The 22,462-nt window shown below is 46.4% G+C and overlaps 1 protein-coding gene across 12 annotated transcripts in view; it reads right to left on the reverse strand.

Moving 5' to 3' along the window:
- The window catches only part of PITPNC1 (phosphatidylinositol transfer protein cytoplasmic 1), a 268,903-nt gene that overhangs the window by 22,304 nt on the left and 224,137 nt on the right, over positions 1 to 22,462 (reverse strand). For all 12 annotated transcript variants that reach the window (XM_042967495.1, XM_042967499.1, XM_042967497.1 and 9 more), the window contains one exon: positions 1,001 to 1,156. In XM_042967495.1, the coding sequence (XP_042823429.1) occupies positions 1,001 to 1,156 (156 nt within the window). The remainder of the gene's footprint in view (positions 1 to 1,000; positions 1,157 to 22,462) is intronic.

Here is a 22,462-nt window from a genome sequence, read left to right on the forward strand (position 1 = left end):
GCTATTCTTTATCAGTTTTTAAGTGGAAAAATAAACAGATATCCAGCCTATCTGGAATGTAGAGACAATGTGGGTAGTATTTATTTTTATGAAAATGGGAGGCACTACAAAGGGTAATGCAAAACACTACATTTTCCATTTGTTTCCATGAGGGTAACAGTCATACTAGAAGCCCCTAACAAACTTAAGTCATCACCAGGTGATGATTTCCTGCTACACAATTAACATGTTTAGCTAAAGTGGGTATACAGTTGAAATCTGTGTTTCGAGGCTATTAATAATTCTTTGGTAACAGAATTATTAAATGACCAGAAATACTGAGATGCACCATCTAGGGGACAATCGTGTTTTCTCTTGGGGCGTCTTCTACCTTAAGTGTCTATATTTGCAGGGTCTTTTGAGTGAGAATGATCTTGGGGGCTGCACACACAGATAAGCCCCGTGCCTCTGCCTGGAATCCAAGTACCCAAGTACCAAGTACAAGTACTTCTGCCTGCAATGAGGTTAGCCTGATGCCAGAGGGAGAAGTATGTTTTGAAGTACGTTTTAAATTCAGTTAATTTCCTGAATATACTCATCCGACAGACACGGAGGTCACGGAACGAGAAATGAAGCGCAAAACATCAAATTAAGCCTGGATGTAAGATGCATTTTCACGAAAACAGGGTTTTCTAGATGCAGTTGGCTCGTGTTGGCTCAGCACTGTACAGGTGTTGTGCGTTGTGCACTCCAGCTGACAATAAAGACAGTCACGGAGAGCCTGGGTGGCTCACTTGGTTAAGCATCCGACTTTGGCTCAGGTCACGATCTCACGGTTCGTGAGTTCAAGCCCCACATCAGGCTCTCTGCTGTCAGCCCAGAGCCTGCTTCGGATCCTCTGTCCCCCTCTCTTTCTGCCCTCCCCTCTCTCAAAAATAAATAAACATTAAAAAAACAAAAACAAAAACACAAAAACAAGTCACTGTGTCCACAGTCCGGGAACTGCTGTTTATTCACTTACCTTGTGTACAAATTGTTCCACTCTGGTCTGAAGTCCCCAGACCTCAAACTTCACGGTCACCAGCTTGTAGGAACACATGATGGGTTGATGACTATCTCTCCAGCCTTCCCTTAATTGGCCGCGTCCTGTCTTCTCTGACTTGAAGTGTTTAGGATCCTGAAAAGGATACATCAAAGAAATGATAACTTCAAAGCTTAATTATCATTTATTTTTTATTTTTTTTAAATGTTTATTTATTTTTGACAGAGAGAGATACAGAGCATGAGAGGGGGAGAGGCAGAGAGAGAGGGAGATACAGAATCCGAAGCAGGCTCCAGGCTCTGAGCGGTCAGCACAGAGCCCGACATGGGGCTCGAACTCACAGACCACGAGATCATGACCTGAGCTGAAGTCAGAAGCCCAACCGACTGAGCTACCCAGGCGCCCCTTAATTATCATTTATATAGGAAATTTCCAGAATAGGTTAAGTCCATAGAGACCAGCAAGATGAGTGGTTGCCAGGTGTTGGAGTCACTACTAATGGATAAAACGGTTCCTGTTGGGGCGATGAAAATGTTCTGGAACCAGGTCATGGTGGGAGTTGCATAGCTTTTGTGAATACACTAAAACCCTCTGAATTGTACACTTAATTAAAAGGGGGAATTATATACATCTCAATCAAAAGAGGGGCTTACGGTGTAGGTAAATAGCAAAATGATAGCTCACCTATTCACATGTCAAAAACGGGATTTATTTATTTATTCACATTTGAAAGATTTTATTTTTAAGTAATCTCTACGCTCAAATTAACAAACCTGAGATCAAGAGTTGCCCATTCCACCAACTTAGGTAGCCAGGTACCCCTCAAAAACGTGATTTTAAGCCAGATTTGTGCTGGGACGCCTGGGTGGCCCAGTCAGTTAAGCAACAGGCTTTGGCTCAGGTCGTGATCTCACGATTTGTGGGTTCGAGCCCTGCGTCGGGCTCTGTGTTGACAGCTCAGAGCCTGGAGCCTGCTTCAGATTCTGTGTTTCCCTCTCTGTCCCTCCCCTGCTTGTGCTCTGTCTCCCTCTCTCAGAAATAAATAAACATTAAAAAAAAAAAAGCCAGATTTGTGCCACTGCATTGTATTTTCTCTGACCTTAGGTTCGATAAACTTTACAAAAAAAATTTTTTTTAGGTCCAACCCATTACTGGGTGTGTAAATTTGGACAATTGCTCAACAATGTGTATAAATATCTAAGAGCTAAGCATATGCACCTACCTATGACCCGACAATTCAATTTCTAGGTGAAATGGGTGCATTTGTCCATCAAAAGACTGTACTTGAATATTCACAACAGCTTAAAAAAATTTTTTTTAATGTTTATTTATCTTTGAGAGAGAGAGAGAGAGAGAGACAGAGCACAAACAGGGAAAGGCAGAGAGAGAGGGAGACACAGAATCTGAAGCAGGCTCCAGGCTCCGAGCTGTCAGCACAGAGCCCAACGTGGGGCTTGAACTCACGGACCGTGAGATCGTGACACGAGCCAAAGTCGAACACTTAACCTAATGAGCCACCCAGGTGCCCCCAAAATATATAAAATATTTAAAAACAAAGAAACAAATAAATAAGAAAGATTAAAAAAATTGTTTTAATGTTTAACCATTTAATATTTCCTCAATGATTGCCATGTGGAAATCAGCTTCTGATTTTTAATTTTTTAATTTTTTATTTAAAAAGAAATTTTTTTTAAATGTTTTATTTATTTTTGAGACAGAGAGAGACAGAGTACGAGCAGGGGAGGGGCAGAGAGAGAGAGACAGACAGAATCCGAAGCAGGCTCCAGGCTCCGAGCCAACAGCACAGAGCCCGACGAGGGGCTCGAACCCACAAACTGTGAGATTATGACCTGAGCCGAAGTTGGACGCTTAACCAACTGAGCTACCCAGGTGCCCCAGCTTCTGATTTATCTCATCAGAGGATTATTTTTCAGAGAGACCTCAGAAGAAATGTGTGAATTAATAAAGTAAGAGAAAATGCATATATACACCTAAAAATATTTTTATTTATTTTCCCAGCTTAGAGTTAGTAACAGATAACACTGTGTAGGCTTAAGGTGTACAACGTGTATGATTAAAAAAAATGTTTAAAAATTTATGTAGGAGAGAATTTTCGTTAACACACAGAAGACTTTGCTCTGGGGATTACTGTCCAGCTCTGTTTCGGGGCTCCCCTCTACCACAACCCTGCCCCCGCTCAGGGGGATGTAGGAATTTGGAGGAAATGAGCCCCCCAAACACAGCAGAGGCCACAAGATAAAGCAGAATGAGGCTCCCCCCACCGCCCCGTCCAAGAGAGACCTGGGGACCCTGTGCAGGAAGGGAGGTAGTCTGAGCCACGGAACTGGATTATCTCGGGCTGCCCAGCCCTTTTAACTCAGCCCGGACTGTGCCTCAGGGGTAGGTCCAGCAGGTGCAAGCAGGATCCTTACAACTAAAGAGAGTGTTATCACTGGGGTCTGGCTGAGGCTCTGGCAGGGACGTCTGGCTTGGCTCTGAGGGGCTGGCAGGCTGCCCCTGCCTTTCTTTACTGGCGTGCCTCCTGCGGACAAGACTTTGGCTGCGGTGGCCACTCCCAGAACTGTGGCTCCCCCAGAAAACACAGCACAACCCCGAGACCAACTCCCACACGAGGCTGATGCCAGGCCCTCAGCGACGTCCAGGCAGAGCCCACAGCCTCCCTGCCCCTGTGGCCTCTGCCTCTAGCCGACATTCCCCATGCTGCTGCCAGAGTGACCTCCCAAATGAAGACTTAATCCCATTGCTGCCTTCCTCAAAATCCGCCTACAGCACCATGACTTCAGGATAACATTAAAATGCCTGGCATGAAATACAAGGCCCTTTATGATCTTGCCTACCTTTCTAGCAGCTCTTCTGGACCACTGTTCCAAAGCCACACCGTTACCTTCAGCCTTATGAAGCTCCTGCATCCCCATGCTCCAGGGCTCCAGAACCTTCTAGGCAAGTGTCAGTTCTTCTTTCTGAAATTTTTTCTCCCCAGCCAACTCCTCCACTTTGCCTCACTCTTCTTTTCCTTCTGTAAGACTCAGCTTGAGGGTCCCCTCCTCCCAGAACACTGTCCTATGTGGTTCCGAATGAACACTCCTCCTTTATGCTTCCAAAGCCTCTTCTGCCATGAACCTGGCAGGTGGGAAGGACTCTCATCATTGGTGTGCTTGCCCATTTCCACAAGACCACAGTCATCTTGAGCCCAGTGGAGGCTGAATGCCCATGATGCTGGTACACAACACAGGCTGAATAAATGTTTGTTGAATGAATGCCTGAATTGTTTGGACCCACCACACACACACATGGCTGGGCATCACCATCTCAGCTACATTTGGGTAAATCTTAAAGTGAAAGACAGGTGAAAAATGCTATGTGCATCATTACAACTGCCGGCAAGCATGTGAAAAAATTAGAACCCTCACACCTTGAGGATGGGAATATAAAATAGTGTGGCCACTTTGAAAAACGACTGGGTAGTCCCTCGAAAGGTTAATACGGAGTGAATTTGGCTCTGCCATCCCACTCCAAGATACCTCCCCAACAGAACTGAAACCTATGTCCATGCAAAACCTTGCACATGAATGTTCAAATTCCTAATAGGCAAAAAATAGAAACAGCCCGAGTGTCCATCATCTGATGAATGGATACGCAAAATGTGGTCCATCCATACAATGGAAGATTATCCAGCCATTAGAAGGAATGAGGTACTGATCCATGCTCTAGCACGGATGAACTTCAAAACACATTACAATAAGCGGAAGAAGCCAGTCATCAAAGGCCACATCGCATAATTCCATTTATCTGAAATATCCAGAGTAGACAAATCTACAGAGAAAGAGAGCAGAGTAGTGGCCTGAGCTGGGGTGAGCTGCTATGGAAACAGAGTTTCTCTTGGGGCTGATGAAAATGCTCTAAAATCAGGTTTAAGGTGACGGCTGACAACTCTATAAATATGCTAAAAGCCATTTAACTGTACCCCTTAAATGGGTGAACGTTATGTAAATTATGTATCGACAAAGCTGTGAAAAACACACCAATGCAGTATAAAAATGCCACGTGCTACCTTAGTCGGATTTTTCAGGGTATGTACTAGTTCTGAGATTCCTGAAAGTCCTGCATAAAGTAATATTATAACAGTCATTATCCTAAGCATTTACTGAACGCACAATGTGGGCACAGTAGAGAACCAGATATTACATTATGCTCTCCCTTGACCTGGTTTCTTTGCCCTGAGGGGTGTGGGAGGGCAGCAGCAGCAGCTGTGTGTGTGTGTGTGTGTGTGTGTGTGTGTGTGTGCGCGCGCGCGTGCACATTCGCACGCCCTGGAAGGTGTGGGCTGTGTGTGGTCACAGAGCTCTACTTGGCTGATTTCCATTCCTTGACCTTCCCCCGGGTCCCTCATTGGCATCGGTTGCAGGAAGACATTGGGCCTGGAGGTAGCAGGGACCAGAGCGGGACAAATATATAATTAATGGAATACTCAATTGACAAAAGAGATTCTGAAAGAGAGAAGGAAAAGAGAAGGCACAGTAAGTATCCCATAGGAATAAGTGTTCTGTGAAAGGAATAGCTGTAGATTGGAGTATGGGTAGCATTTTCGAATCTTTGATACCAATATTGTCACGCTGTGTTTTTATCACCCGAACCAGCCCAGAAACGACTACTGAAATATACATACAGGCCTGGAAAGATTATGTTAATTTAATAATAACATGATTCAGGAAAAAGGCACAGGCCTAGGGTCTGGTTCACGGCAAGCGTTCAACTGACGTTAGCTATTACGGTACTCCGAAGGCAGTCTCAGATGTGTCTGAGTAACATGCCCAATCCTGCAGTCAAGGGCAGAGCCACTGATGCTTTTCCAAAGTACCCTGGAATTGCTGGTAGGAGATTTGATGGTTTAAGGCCACGGGACTAATTCCTGCCTACCCCATGTTCCTACAGTCTACAACGCCATTGAGAATAGAAAGAGAAAACCAATAAATCAAGAGGTATCACCAGGGAGTCTCTGGTGGATAATCTCCAAAGATGGCCTCCAGCAGTTCCTTCCCTCTCTGTGCCTATGCTGTTCCTCCCACCAAGAGATGGAGGCTACCTCCCCTCACTTTGAATCTAGGTTGGCCTAGGTCATGCTCTGACCAATTGCAAATGGCAGAAGAGAAACTGCGTCAGTTCAGGCCTCTAAAGGAAGCTAGTAACCGGACGCCTGACACAACGTACGGAGTCTGGTCTGATTACCCTGAGCCCACCATGTTGGGGGGAAGCCCAAGATAGCCTTGCGGAGAAGTGCCCACCCATTCCAGCTAAGAAGCCAGCAGGCACGCGAGGGAACAGGTCAAATTGGATATTTCAGTCCAAACATACATCGTGAGGAACAGAAGATCTGCCCAGTTAAGTCTCGTTAAAAAATTTACAGCTGCCACGTACTCAATGTGAGTTAACAGACAGGAGCTGGAGTTAAACAGGGAGGCTTGGTTTCTTTCGCCACCTGCCTACGAACTTTCCAACAAAAGGCAAATGAGGAGTATAATTATCAGCACGTGGACAGTAACTATCCTTTTTAAAACAAATTTTTTTTATGTTTATTTATTTTTGAGAGACAGAGAGCACAAGGTGGGGAGGGGCAGAGAGAGAGGGAGACACAGAATCCGAAGCAGGCTCCAGGCTCTGAGCCGTCAGCACAGGGCCCGACGTGGGGCTCAAACCCGCGAAACGCGAGACCATGACCTGAGCCGAAGTCGGACGCTTAACCGACTGAGCCACCCAGGTGCCCCTGGACAGCAGCTAGCTTGAAGCTTAGAAGACATGGCCTCCATGCTTTGGCCGACCAGAATACACACAGGCAAACCCCTGAGAACTCGAGAGAACGTCGTCCTTCTTGAGTTTGCGAGTGGGTAATCAAACCACAATTATGGAGCCAGCAAGTGGCGGAAGGCGGGAAGGCAACTCTCTCAGCAACGCAGACGTGTGGGAGACAAAGGACCCCGCAAACAGAGCAAGGGGCCAGGCACAGGAGGTGGGGGAATGGGGTAAAAGCCATGGCTGGGGCCTGACTGCCTTCATGCGTCTCGGATCTTGTGCAGGGAGTCCGAGAGAGGCCTGAAGATGAAGGTCCTGGAGCCACCCGGCGGCGCCCTGCCCTGGTTCATGGACTAGCCTTAGCTCGCCTCTTGGGCTGGCAACTACTTGACCTTGAAATGGTACCTGTTCCCGAATCTTCATATACATTCTAGGCATGGGCTTCTCAAGAAACCAAGCGAGACTCTGCAACATTAAGCAGGGAACGCTGGTAGGTCACATTTTCCCAAACAGTGAAGAATCACAGGCCCTCACGGCAACCATCAGCTCTGAAGAAGACTGGAAAAGTAACGTCTGCACAGCGAAAACCATGCAGATGCCAACATCTATGTGTGGCTCCTGATCACGCCACAGAAGCACTAGGTCACAAGGAGACTAGGATCCCAGCTCCCCTAATTCTAGGCCAAATGTTCTTGCCACTACATTTACTTTCAATGTTAAACAGCAAAGGGTGTTTTTGTTATAGCCAGATGCCAAAGAAGCAATTAACAATTGGGCTTTTTATGGCAACAGTGGGTTGATGTTTTTGCAAGTCTTGTGTCATATCTACAGCTGCTGATTTCATCTAGTAAATCTTATACGTGGCCTATAATTAGGGATTCACTTTCAAAGAGAGGGAGGGAGGTAAGAGAGAGGATTTACCGGAGGACTCCTTTAATCAAAACTCGAGATCTGGGGCGCCTGGGTGGCTCAGTCGGTTGAGCGTCCGATTTCGGCGCAGGTCATGATCTCGCGGTTTGTGGGGTCGAGCCCGGCATCGGGCTCTATGCTGACAGCTCAGGGCCTGGATCCTGCTTCGGATTCTGTGTCTCCCTCTCTCGCTGCCTCTCCCCGCCCCTCACATTCTGTCTCTCTCTCCTTCAAAAATAAATAAACATTAAAAAAATTTTTCTTAAACCCCTCAAGATCAGAAATGAACGTCCAGCTGAATGCCTTTAAGTGAGGACAGAAAAAAAAAAATCAAACCACCGGGTCTTATCTGAAATATTCTGGTCACTGCAAACCCTTCTCCTTGGTCATGTTCTCCCCCTCCCCCACCCTTGCCCATGCACCCCCTAATATCCATTGCACTTGAAATCATCTTCTTCAGTTTCATTTTCTCACTTGAGTTTGTGAACATAAATGACTAAATCGCCCCATTCACACATCAGTTGACCTTTCTTCTAACCTTTTAAATTTTTTAAATTTCTGGTTTGTGTTTCTATAGCTTCTGTACTATTTTGGTCCTGACTCAAAAAACCTCTGTGATAGGATTCACTCATTCTTTATAAGACTTGGATTATTTTTAGGTTTTAAACTTTCATTTCTAGGTTTCTTTATTTTCAAATGAAGTTTGTAAAAGCTCCACCTTCATCTCCAATATTACGAATTCCACACTTTCCCACCTTGGCTTTTTTTAAATGAGGACATCAATCACATTGGATTAGGGTCCACTCAACCTCATTTTAACTTGATTCCTTCTGTAAAGATGCTATTTCCGGGGCGCCTGGGTGGCTCAGTCAGTTAAGTGTCTGACTCTGGCTCAGGTCATGATCTCGTGGTTGGCGGGTTTGAGCCCCGAGTCAGGCTCTGTGCTTGCTATCAGTGCAGAACCTGCTTTGGGTCTTCTGTTCCCCTCTCTCTGCCCCTCCCCCACTTGGGTGCTCTCTCTTTCTCTCCCAAAAATAAAAAAACATAAAAAAAAAAAAGGATGCTATTTCCAAATTTTCCAAATAAGCTCACATTCTCAGGTGCCAGGGGGTTAAGGGCTTCAACATATCTCTTCTGGGGGACACAACCCAGCCCACACCAGTGGGTCATAATTTTCACAAGGCAAATCTTACAGGGTCCCCTGTAACTAGCTCTCGAGTAGCATGCCCACTCACTGGGTCACGGAACAATGAACCTCGCGCCCTGGCTGCGGGTGGATCCACGGGCTGCCGGGGAAGCAGTGCTCTTGCCTCCAGGCTGCTTGACGTACGGCTCCTGGAGCCCAGCAGCTGGCTGGGGGGCTGGGATCATGTCAGGCTGCAAGTTCCTCTGGCTGGGGGCTTCTAAATTCATTTCCGATGAGAGCTCTGGCTCCGGAGTCTGCTGGTACTCCCCAGGCTTGGCACATGGCAGATCGGGCCCTCGTAGTGAGTTACAGCCCATCTGTGTGGAGGGAGGTAATCTCCCAAGCCAGACGGACCAAATTGGTGAAGGGAAGGAAAAATTCTTCCTCTGACTTTCAAGGTCTTCCAGTTGGACTAAGAATTCAATTTACATGAGACAGATTAACAGGAGGAAAAAACCCAAAGTGTTATTATGTGCGCACAGAGGGCCAATAAGGAAATTGAGGCCTGAAGAAATTACCGATATATATATATATATATTTTTTTTTCCCCAATGTTTATTTATTTTTGAGAAAGAGAGACAGTGTGAGCAGGGGAGGGGCAGAGAAAGGGAGACACAGAATCTGAAGCAGGCTCCAGGCTCGGAGAGGTCCTCACAGAGCCCAATGCAGGGCTTGAACTCACGGACCGCAAAACCATGACCTAAGCCGAAGTCAGACACTTAACTGAGCCACCCAGGCGCCCCTGTTTTCATAAATTATACACAAAGAGAATAAATCTGTGAGGGATTGACAGGACAGAGAAAACTTTGGGAGCTTCAGTTAGGAAGGTATTCTAAACAGAATTTGGGCTGGGGTAGTAAACACACAAAAACGTAACAAGGGTTGTTTACACAGGCTTCTGCACCCTGAATTTCCCACCTCTGGTGATGAGGAGGTCTCTCTACTTCCTGATGAGGCTACCGTTCACAAGGGAGATTGATTTCCTGGATTCGGGGGACAGAGAAGGGTCTGAGTGTCCTCCTTTTTTTTTTTTAAAGATTTTATTTTTTTTCAAGTAATCTCCACACCCAATGCAAGGCTTGAACTCACAACCCTGAGATCAAGCATTGCATGCTCTACCAACGGACTCAGCCAGGTGTCCTGGAGTGTCCTTCTTGCACAGCCAATCTCTTAAGTAACTTTTATTTAAAATAACCAAATGCCAAATTGGCACATTTGGAACAGCCTGCCCTTGGCCTCCACATTGGCCACCCCTTCCATGCAGGCACATCTTCTTTAGGAGGCTTCCTCTCCCTGGAGTCACTCACGCCTCCAGGCTTCATCCATCTTGCACTTGGACAAAGCAGAACAAAGGCGAAGCCGAGGGCCTCTTCATTAGTGCAGTCCTTTCGAGACTGTGTCTCTTTGTTTGTTAGAATCAGTCTCACATCCGGGAGGTGCAAGGAGGAGCCCCCAGGAGGTCCTGGCCTGGCTGGGGCTCAGCTAGCATCTCAGAGGCAATATTATCAGTCTACATTCACTGAGATTTAAAGTCTCCATGATTAATTATGCTTTCAATGTGAACCACAAAGGACTAAATCCAACGGGGGCTTGCCCTGTTAATTGAAATTAGAAGTTTTTGATAAATGTTAAATGAAATAGGGCTAAGCAGTAACTGGGTAGGAATTGTTACATTATGTAACTACAACGCTCAGTCCTAAAATAGGGATGAACTAACAACACTTATCGGACTTTTTTTCCTGCATTCTTGGAGTCTTGAAGGCTCCAAAGTGATGAATATATCCTCATTCCCCATCAATGAATGGCATTTCAACCAGGTAAAATTCGGCTCTGAATTTGGACTCAGATTCCTTGAACTTGAATCCTAAAAGGAATGCACATAAAAAATTAAGGAGCTTTCAAAGCAGCTAGTCACAACAGACCACATATTAAAGGATCCCATTCAGATGAAATATCTTGAACTGGGAAATCTACAGAGACAAAAAGATTAGGGGTTTCCTAGGGCTGGGGTGGGATCGGGGCGGGGGGGTAAAAAAGTCGGGTGTGTGTGTGTGGGGGGGGGGCGGGTGATAGTTAAAGCATGCAGGGTTTCTTTTTGAGGTGATGAACATGTCCTAAATTTGATTGTGATGATGGCTGCCCATATCTGTGAATACACTGAAATCCATCAAATTCGCCACTTGAAATGGGTCATTGTATGGTATGTGAACTCTTTCTCAATAAAGCTGTTGAAATAAGCAAAACAAAACTAAGGAGCTTTCAGAGTGCGTTCGAGAAGTGACCTAAAACTTTACTTAAAAGGTCAACTGCTGTGCATCAGCTTAAAAAAAAAAAACCAAACAACAACCCTAAATGCAAATTGTAGCCACAAGCAGCCAATTCTTGCTTTGTTAGCAGTTAATACCTAAAGTGCTATTTTTAAAGCATTTGCTCTTGGCACTCGAGTATACCACAAACGCCGAGTGATTTGTGCTATTCCTCTGCAAAGTGACTCTCTTAAAGGAGCTTGACTTATAAAGTGCTACTGACATGCAGAAAGGCAGAGAAAAGGGGGGATGTAGTGGGGAGGCGTTTTGGTGTGTGTTCTGAGCCCTTCTCAGTTATAATTCAGTGCCAGAAAAACTCAAAACTCTACTGGAGGAGGGAGCATGAGAATGGAAAATATGAGCACAAACCACAAAATAATTTAATAGTCGGTGGTCTCCAGCTGGAAGGGTAACCACTGTTGATGCCTGTTAGGACCGAGGGAGAAGATTAAGTCCAAAGAAAATCCTCAGAGGTGATCAGAAGAAAGAGAGGCTGGAAGGAAAAATAACCACGCTAGCTAATGTTTATTAGATGCTTCCTGTGCACCACAGCCAGGGTCAAGCACTTTATAGATACACTTTTCCTTTTCATCTTTATATAATAAGAGACCTATTTTGAGGTGACTTAGGGTGAGGTCCCCAGATGGCCTCAGAATGGAGCTGGTTACAGGAAGCTCTCGTGCTGAGGGTGGAAACCCTCAGGCCCACCCACTGACCTTTGGGGAGGGAGAAAGGGGGGCTGGAGATTGAACTAGAAAAACTCTTGACAAGATCTGGAGAGCTCCCTGTGGACACAGGGATGCGCTGGGGGGTGTGGCAGGCCCAGAGAGCGCAGGGAAACTCTGCACCTCCCCCCACCCATACCTCGGCCTGTGCCTCTTTTCCATTTGGTTGTTCCTGAGCTGTACCCTTTGTAATAAACTAGTAAACATAAGTAAAGTGTTTTCCCGAGTTCTGCGAGCCTTCCTAGCAAATTTTCCAACCAGAGGAGGAGGCTGTGGGAAGCCCTGACTTGTATGCGTGGTCCCGGACTTGTGACGGGCGTCTACAGTGGGAGCGGCCTTGGGGGACCGAGCCCTTGAACTTGTGGGGTCTGACGCCAACTCCAGGTAATGTCAGAACTGAACTGAATTGTCGGACACCAGGTCAGTGTGGCAGAACTGGAGCAACAGTTGGTCTCAGGGCAAATATACCAGAATTCTCCGGACAAATCTCTAAAACAGTACCCGATAATCTTCGTTTTGCATGAGGACCAAGGGAATGTCTGCATCCTATTCCCAGACGGACTCGCCCACATTTCCACCCCAGCTCCCACCATGGGCTCCTTCCAAAAGCCCCCTCCTTCAGAAATCTCCAGATGGGCAGTAGGCATCAATGTCTATGTTCCCCTACAAACTTCTGGGGCCACTTTTCAGTCTCGCCCCTGTCCCATAGGGTGGCAGTGCTACGGCTGGACCTGGAGGTTTGCAGCTTGGCAAAGAGTCAGCTTTTTTGCAGATGTCCCAATTTCTGTAATTAATGCCCTCCGAACACTCCCTTCACAAGGCTTTGGGGTTAGGCAAGAAGTGTACCCCCAATGAACTCTCCTCCCCCCTCTCCAAATACAGACTAGAAGCAGGGCAGGGGGGCAGGGGAGTGGGGTGGGAAGACGGATGGCCCGGCCATGATGAGAGGGCCAGCTGGGCCACCTCAGTCCCAGCCCTGGGGAGAACCTGGCCTCGGTGATTAGCACCTGCCCGTGGAATGTGGAGTCATAACCCCTTTGTCCCCAGCTTTGGGCCTGGCTCCCATTTCGAGAGCAACCAGAGACGGCTCCCTAAAATCCTGTTATATAACACTAACCTGTTCCTTTCAGCACTAACACATATGACTTTATATTTTTAAGATCACCTTATCAAAACCAGTACGGTCACTCAAGGGCACATTGCAAAGAACCCCCGTCTTACTGTGTGTGACAGTGAGGCCAGGCACCAGCTCTCCTAAGAGCCCATGAGGCAAGCTCTGCTCAAAAAGGAGGGTGGTTCAGACTTGGCTCGGTTTGCAGCCTTTGAACTGGGATTGCTTGCTGTGGACTGTCCCTGCTCACTCTGCTTTTAGCAGTGCTGTTTGGACACAGGCTATGACGCATGAGGAGCCTTGATCCATACCGAGGACATACAATTTGGCCCTTAGATAGCTTGATAAATCAAAAGCTTGTAATAGACTAACAAATATTCTTGATGAGTTGCAACATGGCAACAGCAATCAGCACTGGATTAACTGTCCCTAAATCGAGCTTGCCTTTCATGTACTGTATTATTTTGGGAAACCTGGACCTCCAACTTGAAGAGAAACCAGGATAGAGATGTTCACTCAGCCAATCAATCTGTAATTTGAAGGCAATACAGGATTTCCATTTTTAAAACTGGAGGAGATTTCAGACATATTTTAACTTTAGGACCCATTTCATTTTTCCAAATATAATATTATTGGGAATCCCAATACATTTATAAGGCAGGTGAAAGTGACAAGTGGAGTCCTAGGGCTATTTCAACCTTTATTGTTTGACACAATGCATTGCATTATTTACTGGGCCCAGAAGCACCTCTGAGGGGCGCAAGGTTCTGTGGAACCGAACTAAGGAGGCAACAGAAAAGGCTTTGGAACGAGACACGCCTGGGTTCGAATTTCTGTTCTAGCAACGACTACCTGCGTAAACCTGGGCAGGTTATTTAACTTCAAGACTGTCGGGGTGCCTGGGTGGCTCAAGTCAGTTAAGTGTCCAACTTTGGCTCAAGTCACGATCTCATGGCTTGCGAGTTTGAGCCCCGCCTTGGGTTCTGTGCTGACAGCTCAGAGCCTGGAGCTGTTTCAGATTCTGTGTCTCCCTTTCTGCCCCTCCCCTGTTCACACTCTGCACTCTGTCTCTCTCTCTCTCTCTCTCTCTCTCAAAAATTAATAAACATTAAAGAAAACAAAAAACCAAAAACTTCAAGACTATTGTGGGGATGATAGGGTGAGAAAAGGAATGTTTTCCAAACTGGGGTCTGGAGAGATGTCTTTAGGGGCTAGGACATCTTTTTTTTTTTCTTTAATGAGTCCCTGCATTACCTAGTTATAGGAAGGCCAGTTTTTATTTTTTCCAGTCTAGGTTTGTTTTGTCCAATCCACTATTTTCTAGAATATTCACAAAGAGGAAAATTTCCCCCAAAGATGTAAAATGGAGTGCTAGCAGATCAATAAACCTAAGGGGAGTCAAAAAGGCCCTTTCTCTTGCCCTGTCTTTCCCCCAAATCCTCCATTCATATGATCAGTGAGACTCGGGGCTAATGAGGTACATTTAGAGACGAAACCAACTGAGTGTTCTTCAAAGACAGACAACAGTTGTACCTCCAGCTTTAACCGAAGGAACCAGCTTGGTGTGGGGGAAGCTCAGTCTGTAAGCCTGGACAATTCGGGGTCTAAATCGAGGTTCTGGAAACTTCCAGCAAGTTATTTAAGATTCTCTGAGCTTCGGTTTCCTTATTTATAAAATGGAGGCAGTATCTATTCTATTGGATTGTCAGGCTTAAGTGACATAACTGAATAAAAACAACTTAGCCATGACTTTTATTTTTCTCAAAAGTTAGTTCTTGGCCCTCTAGGTCTGGGTCTAGCACTTCTGTGAGAAATCTGCTGAAACTTCTGAGGCCCAAATGAATGAGCTGGTAATTGTAGGTCTTTCTCTGGGCCCCTTAAGACGGAGACAGGCAACTTAATAACACCTATTCTTTCCTGGATATTTTTGGAGCAGAAGCTGAACAGTTGTACTTGGGAGTCTGAATAAAGAGAAGGAGTGGAGGAGAGAATCACAGGGTCACGTCTTGTCTCTCAAGGGGAAAAATATGACCTCCGTCATTAGCCTTGTAGCCACAGATTCTTGGAGAGCCAACTGGGAAAAGGCCGGGACAAGACTGGGCCAAAGGGCCTGCTGGACACGGTGAGTCTTGGAGAGAGGAAATTAACTTAGATGGGGGTCAATCTGAAGCCAGTCCCCAGCTCAGAAACCATTTAGGAGGGAACCTGCACAAATGTATATTATAATTAACACCACTGGCTGGCAAGGACAACGCTGATGTGACTCCCCAGATGGTATCAGATTCTCAACAGATGGAGTGATATTCAAAGGCATTGACCCCTCCCCTTAGTAGGGAAATAGGCAGTTTTCCAGGCTTAGGTTGCTATTACCTTCTCCCTCCACAAAATCAAATAACGATAAGTTGACAGAAAAACGTGACCACAGAAAATAAATAATAAAAAAACCCAACAGCTCGAATACAGAAAATGGAGCTCTCTTAGGCAGAGCTGCCTTACCTTGAATAGATCATAGATGTGGAAAGATACAGATACTCTTTCTCTTGGCCACCGGCTAAGCACACTAGGCCATCTGACCCCGCGACGCTGGTCAGCTCTCACCGGGAGGTCCTCCCTGATATGCCAGTCAAAAAACTACTTTCCACATGTATCACGGCAGGCAAAAGTTGGGAAGGTCTGCTCTGAGGCTATTTCCCCAAACCCGGTGTAATTTTATGTAGATCCTTGGGTCCTGTCTTACTGCGTCTCGTTTGGTAAGTCTAGGGTAGGGTCCAGATATCTGCTTTTTTTTTTTTTTTTTTTTTTTTTTTTTTAAAGGTGTCAAGGTGATTCTGACCTGATTTGGGAGCTCTGCTCTAAGGGCTAAGAAATTCTGATGCTGTAATTTAATAAAACTAAAAACAGCAGAGGCTGATGTAGCTGGTCCAAGTCCTGAGCAAGTTGTGGATTTAATGCCTGTTTTCTTAAACAGGTTCTCCACGGGACAGAATTTTTTTTTAATTTTTAACATTTATTCTTTTTTTTTTTTTTTTTTGAGAGAGAGAGAGACAGACCGTGAGCAGGGGAGGGGCAGAGACAGAGAAGGAGACACAGAATCCGAAGCAGGCTCCAGGCTGAGCTGTCAACACAGAGCCAGACGCGGGGCTCGAACTCACAAACCGTGAGATCATGACCTGAGCTGAAGTCGGATGCATAACCGACTGAGCCACCCAGGGGTCCCTCCATGGGACAGAATTGAAAAGCTCGGTTGCATCTATTCACTTTTGGCTCCTTCTTTCTTCTTTTAAAGTCTTAAAAGTTATTCTTCTAAAATACGCCTGGTAAGGACGCCGGACAGTGACAGAATGCCCCAAACTGCCTTGGGCACCCTCTTGGACTCCGGTGCCACAGACAGCTCGAAGTTAGCACGACAGACGGTAAGCCTAACTGCTAAGGTTTCCTAGAGGTGAAGTATCAGAGACACGCGTCACTCTGGATTCAGATGAAATAACAGCAGAAGAAATAACATAGTTTTTAAAAAGTCTCAGCAATAAAAAAATGGTTGTAGTTTCTGAAGGAGCTCGCTGTACCCTCAGAGGATTCTGTGATCTTGAGAACTAGAGGGATTGGAACCAACCCTCCTCTGTTTCTCTTCTCCATTCAGTCATGCCAATAGGTAAAACGCAATATGCAAACTCCCAGAGCACCATTCACGGCAGCCGCTTTCTGAAGACACATGGTTTCTGAGGAACCATCCCAGCAACACATCTGTAGATCTCAATGCCGGAGCCCAAGCAGGGGGAGGGGACATTTATTAAATGCTTACTATGAACCAGAGACTATGCTAGTCATTTTCTTTGTTTGTTTGTTTATGTTTATCTTATTTTTGAGAGAGAGAGAGAGTGCAGAAGGGGCAGAGAGAGAGGGGAGACACAGAATCCGAAGCAGGCTCCAGGTTCTGAGCTGTCAGCACAGAGCTCAACACGGGGCTCAAACTTACGAACCGCGAGATCATGACCTGAGCTGAAGTCGGAGGCTCAACTTGAGCCACCCAGGCGCCCCTGTCCTAATCATTTTAGTGTCGTGCCTTTCACGTCATATCATCCCATCCCATCCTGCCATCTCTCCATCCACTCATTTGAAGACACAGTAATTGGTGGCCATGCAGCACAGCACAATGACTGTAATCACTTGGGAGGCGACTGGGAGCCAGGGTCCCTTATTACCTTGGGGTTGAGTCATTTTCACAGGGAAAGAATGGGTGGGAATCCCCACCCGTAGGTTCTAGAGGTTATCTTTTGCATAGATCCCTCTACAACAAGCCTAATTGTTTCTCCTTTTATGGATGTTTTGCTTGGATGAGTCCTTCCTTTTGGGGCATGGAGCCATTTCCCAAGGACTTTTTCTTTTATAAAGTAGGCTTCATGCCCAGCTTGGAGCCCCATGAGGGGCTTGAACTCCAAGGCCCTGAGATCAAGACCTGAGCTGAGATCAAGAGTCGGAGGCTTATCCGACTGAGCCACCCAGGCATCCGAGCCCCAAGGACTTTTTCTATTCAGTCGGTGATCCAATGCCACAATCAGCAACTCCACTCCCGGCAGAGGCTTAGAATCTCTGGTTCCGAACTGTTATTTGGGAATTCATTTGCCTCAATTTTGTTTGACCTACTTGGTCTGGCCTTTCACTACCTGATCCAATTGGTAAGATTTGATCCTCTGAGCCCTGAGCTCTGGGGAACCTCGTTCGTGCAAATTGCTGTAGCAGTTAAAAATTTTTTTTTTCCTTTGAAAAATTAAAAAATGAAAACCTTTTCTCGAGGCTGGAGTTGGGCACTACTGTTTTCCTAGTAAAATTGGCTTTGCTTAAAACAGTGCAGTAGTTAGCTCCACATAATCAGGCCAAAAGAACAGAGGTGCTTTTAAGAATCAGCACGAGGTACGGTACTTTGTCAAGACTTGGTGACCTAGCTTTCTTTTGTTTGGAAGAAATGAGATCCCAAAGAGATTACCTATTTGTTCCTAGGGAAGTGAGCTCCTGATTATTAGTCTAAAAATGTGGTAGCCAGGGTTGCTGAGGGCTGGACTGCTGTTTAATGCCTTTTCACTTCTAAAAAGTTCCTGTTCATTAACAAAATATTGCTGTTGAAACGGCTGAAGCCCACTTGTTCATGAAAGGGATGGCGGACGGAGAGAAACAGGCTGGTGGAGAATCACCAACCCGTTGGCATCCAGAAGCCCGGCCTCACCATCCCCTGGAGGAGTTAGACTCTCAGGAGAGGTCACAAATGGAGTCCTGCTGCATGGTGGCTGGTGACCCCTGCTGTGAAGGCCCTCTGCTACTTGCAGAATAAAATCCAAATTCCTCAGCTTGGCATTCAAGGCTCTTCTTCCCTTCTGACTCAGTCAGTTATTCACTGACCCCTGAATAGGCACGGGGATTATTACTGCCTCTGCCCTCAATACACTGCTCTTCAACCTTACTCATCTTCAAAATTCAGTTTGCTCCCACACACGTGTGGATCAGAAGGTAATTTTTAAAAATATTTTTTAATGTTTATGTATCTTCGAGAGACAGAGACACAGAGCTTGAGTGGGGGAGGGGCAGAGAGAGACAGGGAGACACAGAATCTGAAGCAGGCTCCAGGCTCTGGGCTGATGTAGGTCTCAAACTCACGAACCATGAGATCATGACCTGAGCTGAAGTCGGGACGCTTACCTGACTGAGCCACCCAGGCACCCTTCTATTTTTTTTATTTGAGAGTGAGAGAGAGAAAGAGAGAGAGAGAAAGCCAAGTGGGAGAGCGGGGCAGAGGGAAAGAGAGAATCTTAAGCAGGCTCTGTGCCTAGGGCAGAGCCCAATGCAGGGCTCGATTCCACGACCCTGGGATCGTGACCTGAGCCGAAATCAAGAGTCAGACGCTCCACTGACTGAGCAAGCCACCCAGGTGCCCCATAATCTGCGGCAACATTATTAGAACAACACGGAAAAGATAGCACGTGAGATGCTTCCTAGAGTACTATCCCCGCAAGAGAATGGAAAGCCCTCTCAAATGTCCAGCAAACGACGAATGGCACGAGAACGGAGGAACCACACACTGGCACGTCATACAGCCCTTACAAAACCTGCCAGGGACACGTGCGCTGCCACAAACAGGCGGCAAGCTCATATGGTTCGTGAAAACGTACACGTTGCAAACAGTACAGTGTGGTGTCGTTGCACAGGGTGGGCTTATTTTCATACAATAACGTCACTTATGCATTATGGTTAAGTATACACATCAGAAACACCGACTGTAACTACACCTATCTCTGGGATGACACATCGCAGGACATTTGTCTTTTCGATGTCATATATTCCTATGCCGGTTTTTTTGCTCTTGTTGGTGGTGGCTGTCGTTGTCGTTTACAAGGACCACATCTTACTTTGTGAACAAAGAGGAAAGAACATCATTTTTGAAAGGTCCCGCTCAGATCCCACCATTCCTCTAAAGCCTGTCTTGATCGCTTCTGTTTAGAGAGCTGCCCCCTCCTTGAAATCCTGTAGTGATGACAGAACAGAGTTTCAGGGGAGTAAACCTCAGCTGCGAAGCCTCCTGGTCCGCTGCCTCCTGCTGTTCCTTACTTAGCCTTTTATGTTGTGACACCTGGATTACAGGCTTCTTAAAAGTGAGGGTGTCCCACTTTTTCCCTTTATATCTGCTGCTCTGGCCGCTTCCAGAACTCCTCCCCCCCCCACCCCCCGCTCCAAGTCCTTTCCTCTCTAAAGCACTGCCCTCATGGAGACCCTGCCACTGAGGAGGGCTCCGGGTCCTGTGACCCGGCAGCTGATGTTAGCGTCTGGTCACCAGGGAGCACTTTGGTGGAAGAGGGTGTCCTCTCCTCTCCACGATACGGTCAGTCCAACTACCCAGAAGCCCCTGGCCCCAGTGAGTTGGAAGCCATCACAAAACAGTTGCGTTACTCTCAGAAACAGACAGACGGAGGGAAAGGGGGGGGAAGATGACGTCACGTACCCGGTGTGAGGCAGCTGTGTTAAGCCTGGCCATTTGGAGACAAGTGAAAATTTTTACCACCCTAAATCGCCAACATGAGGACCAAAATGAGAAGATTTTAATCTGAGGGAGCCGAGCAGTTCGGACGAAGCACTTTGTACGGAAGGGTAGAGCGAAGCGTGACAATATTTACTCATTTGGTCTCTCGGTTCCCTTTCCGCGGCCCGTCGGAACTTAGCAAACAGCATTTAATCTCTCACCCTGGGCGGTTATTGGAAGAGTTAGATGTTTCTCTCTTTGTTCTGTTCTTTTCCCTTAAGAGAGAATTCAACGGGTGTTTAGATCGGTGTGACCAATGAACGGGCTACCGGTCCAAGAAGATTCTAGAATCCAGGGGCTTACAGGCTGAGTTCAAAGGAGTCCCCTTAGGCATCCAGCTCAAGGGAAATGCTCTCAAATTCTGCCTAAAACCTCCCTGGTACTGTCCTAATTCTATTACACCACTTCAGGAGTCCATGCTTTTGGGCAGCATCACTCACATGTGCCCTTCCCAGCGCCCGAGTTCCAAACATTGTAAATTTCTCCATTAAAATTATTATGCTCTAGGGGCGCCTGGGTGGCTCAGTCGGTTAAGCGTCCAACTGCAGCTCAGGTCATGATTTTGTAGTTCGTGGGTTTGAGCCCCGCGTCGGGCTCTGCACTGACAGCTCGGAGCCTGGAGCCTGCTTCGGATTCTGTGTCTCCCTCTCTCTCTCTCTGCCCCTCTCCCACTCGCACTCTGTCTCTCTCAAAAATAAATAAACAGTTTTAAAAAAATTAAAAAAAAAAACTATTATGCTCTAGTGGCACCTGGGTGGCTTAGTCAGTTAAGTGTCCAACTTCAGCTTAGGTCATGATCTCACGATTTGAGGTTTCAAGCCCCCATCAGGCTCCCCACTGGCTCCCGCCCCAGATTCTTGCTCTCTCCTCTCTCTCTGCTCGTCCTCTGCTCGTGCTCTCTCTCTCTCAAAATTAAAAAAAATTTTTTTAATTATTATGCTCTCTTTATCACTGGTAAGATGGGGACTTCTTTTACATCCCTGTAAATAAAGGGAAAGAGGAATTTCTGTCATTAAAAAAATTGTTTTTCTATTTAAAAAAAAATTTTAACGCTTATTTATTTTTTGAGAGACAGAGACAGAGCATTAGCAGGGGAGGGGCAGAGAGAGAGGGAGTCACAGGCTCTAAAGTGGGCTCCAGGCTCCGAGCTGTCAGCAAAGAACCCAACGTGAGCCTGGAACTCATGAATTGTGAGATCACGACCTGAGCCGAAGTCAGACGCTCAACCGACCGAGCCACCCAGGCGCCCCAGAATTTCTGTCATTAAAAAAAAAAAAAGATCCAGTTCAAAGGCAGAGACTAGACACAATCATGGCCTCTGTAGCCTCAGTGCCCAGCACAGAGCCTGGCACACAGTAGGCCCTTAGTGAATGCAAACTAAAAAAATTCACTAAGGAGTCTTGCTACCAGGAGCACCTGGGTGGCTCAGCTGGCTAAGTTTAAGTTTCTAACTCTTTTTTTTTAATGTTTATTTATTTTTGAGAGGGAGAGACAGAGCGTGAGTGGGGGAGGGGCAGACAGAGAGAGAGAGAGAGAGAGAGAGAGAGAGAGGGAGACACAGGATCCGAAGCAGACTCCAGGCTCCGAGCTGTCAGCACAGAGCCCAACGAACCCATGAACCGTGAGATCATGACCTGAGCCGAAGTCGGACGCTTAACCAATTGAGCCACCCAGGCGACCCTAGGTGTCTGACTCTTGATCTCAGCTCAGGTCTTGATCTCAGGGTCATGAATTCAAGCTCTGTGTTGGTCTCTGTGCTGGGTGTGGAGCCTACTTAAGAAAGAAAGAGAGAGAGAGAGAGAGAGAGAGAGAGAGAAAGAAAGAAAGAAAGAAAGAAAGAAAGAAAGAAAGAAAGGAAGAAAGAAAGAGTCTTGCTACTACTGCTTTTACTAAATTTCCTTTCCTTGGATTGGTCTACAACACGGTTTCTCGACTTAGCCACTCCCGGTGTTTGGGGACGTCCTGTGCATTTGTAGGACGTTTAGCAGCGTATCCGGCCTTTCCACCCACTAGACGCCATAAGGACCCTATCCCCTGCAAGTGGTGACAATCAAAAATATCTCCAGACAGTGGCAGATGTCCCCTGACAGGAAATATTGCCCCTCTGTGTGGGACAATGAGGCTCCCCTCTTTGCTTTACATAAATCAATGAAGATTAAAAAAAACAACAACAACAAATAAAAACAAAGCACAAAAAAGTCCTCTATGTATAAACTTAGCTCTGGCAGGTAATTACGTTCCCTGCTCCTTTCTACGCAAGGCATGTCTGAACATTTAGAAGCATATGCCCATATGCCACCCCCCCCCTCAACATTTGTGTCCCTGGTGGA

This window comes from Panthera tigris, chromosome E1 (genome assembly GCF_018350195.1).
Source record: "Panthera tigris isolate Pti1 chromosome E1, P.tigris_Pti1_mat1.1, whole genome shotgun sequence".
Lineage (NCBI taxonomy): Eukaryota > Metazoa > Chordata > Mammalia > Carnivora > Felidae > Panthera > Panthera tigris.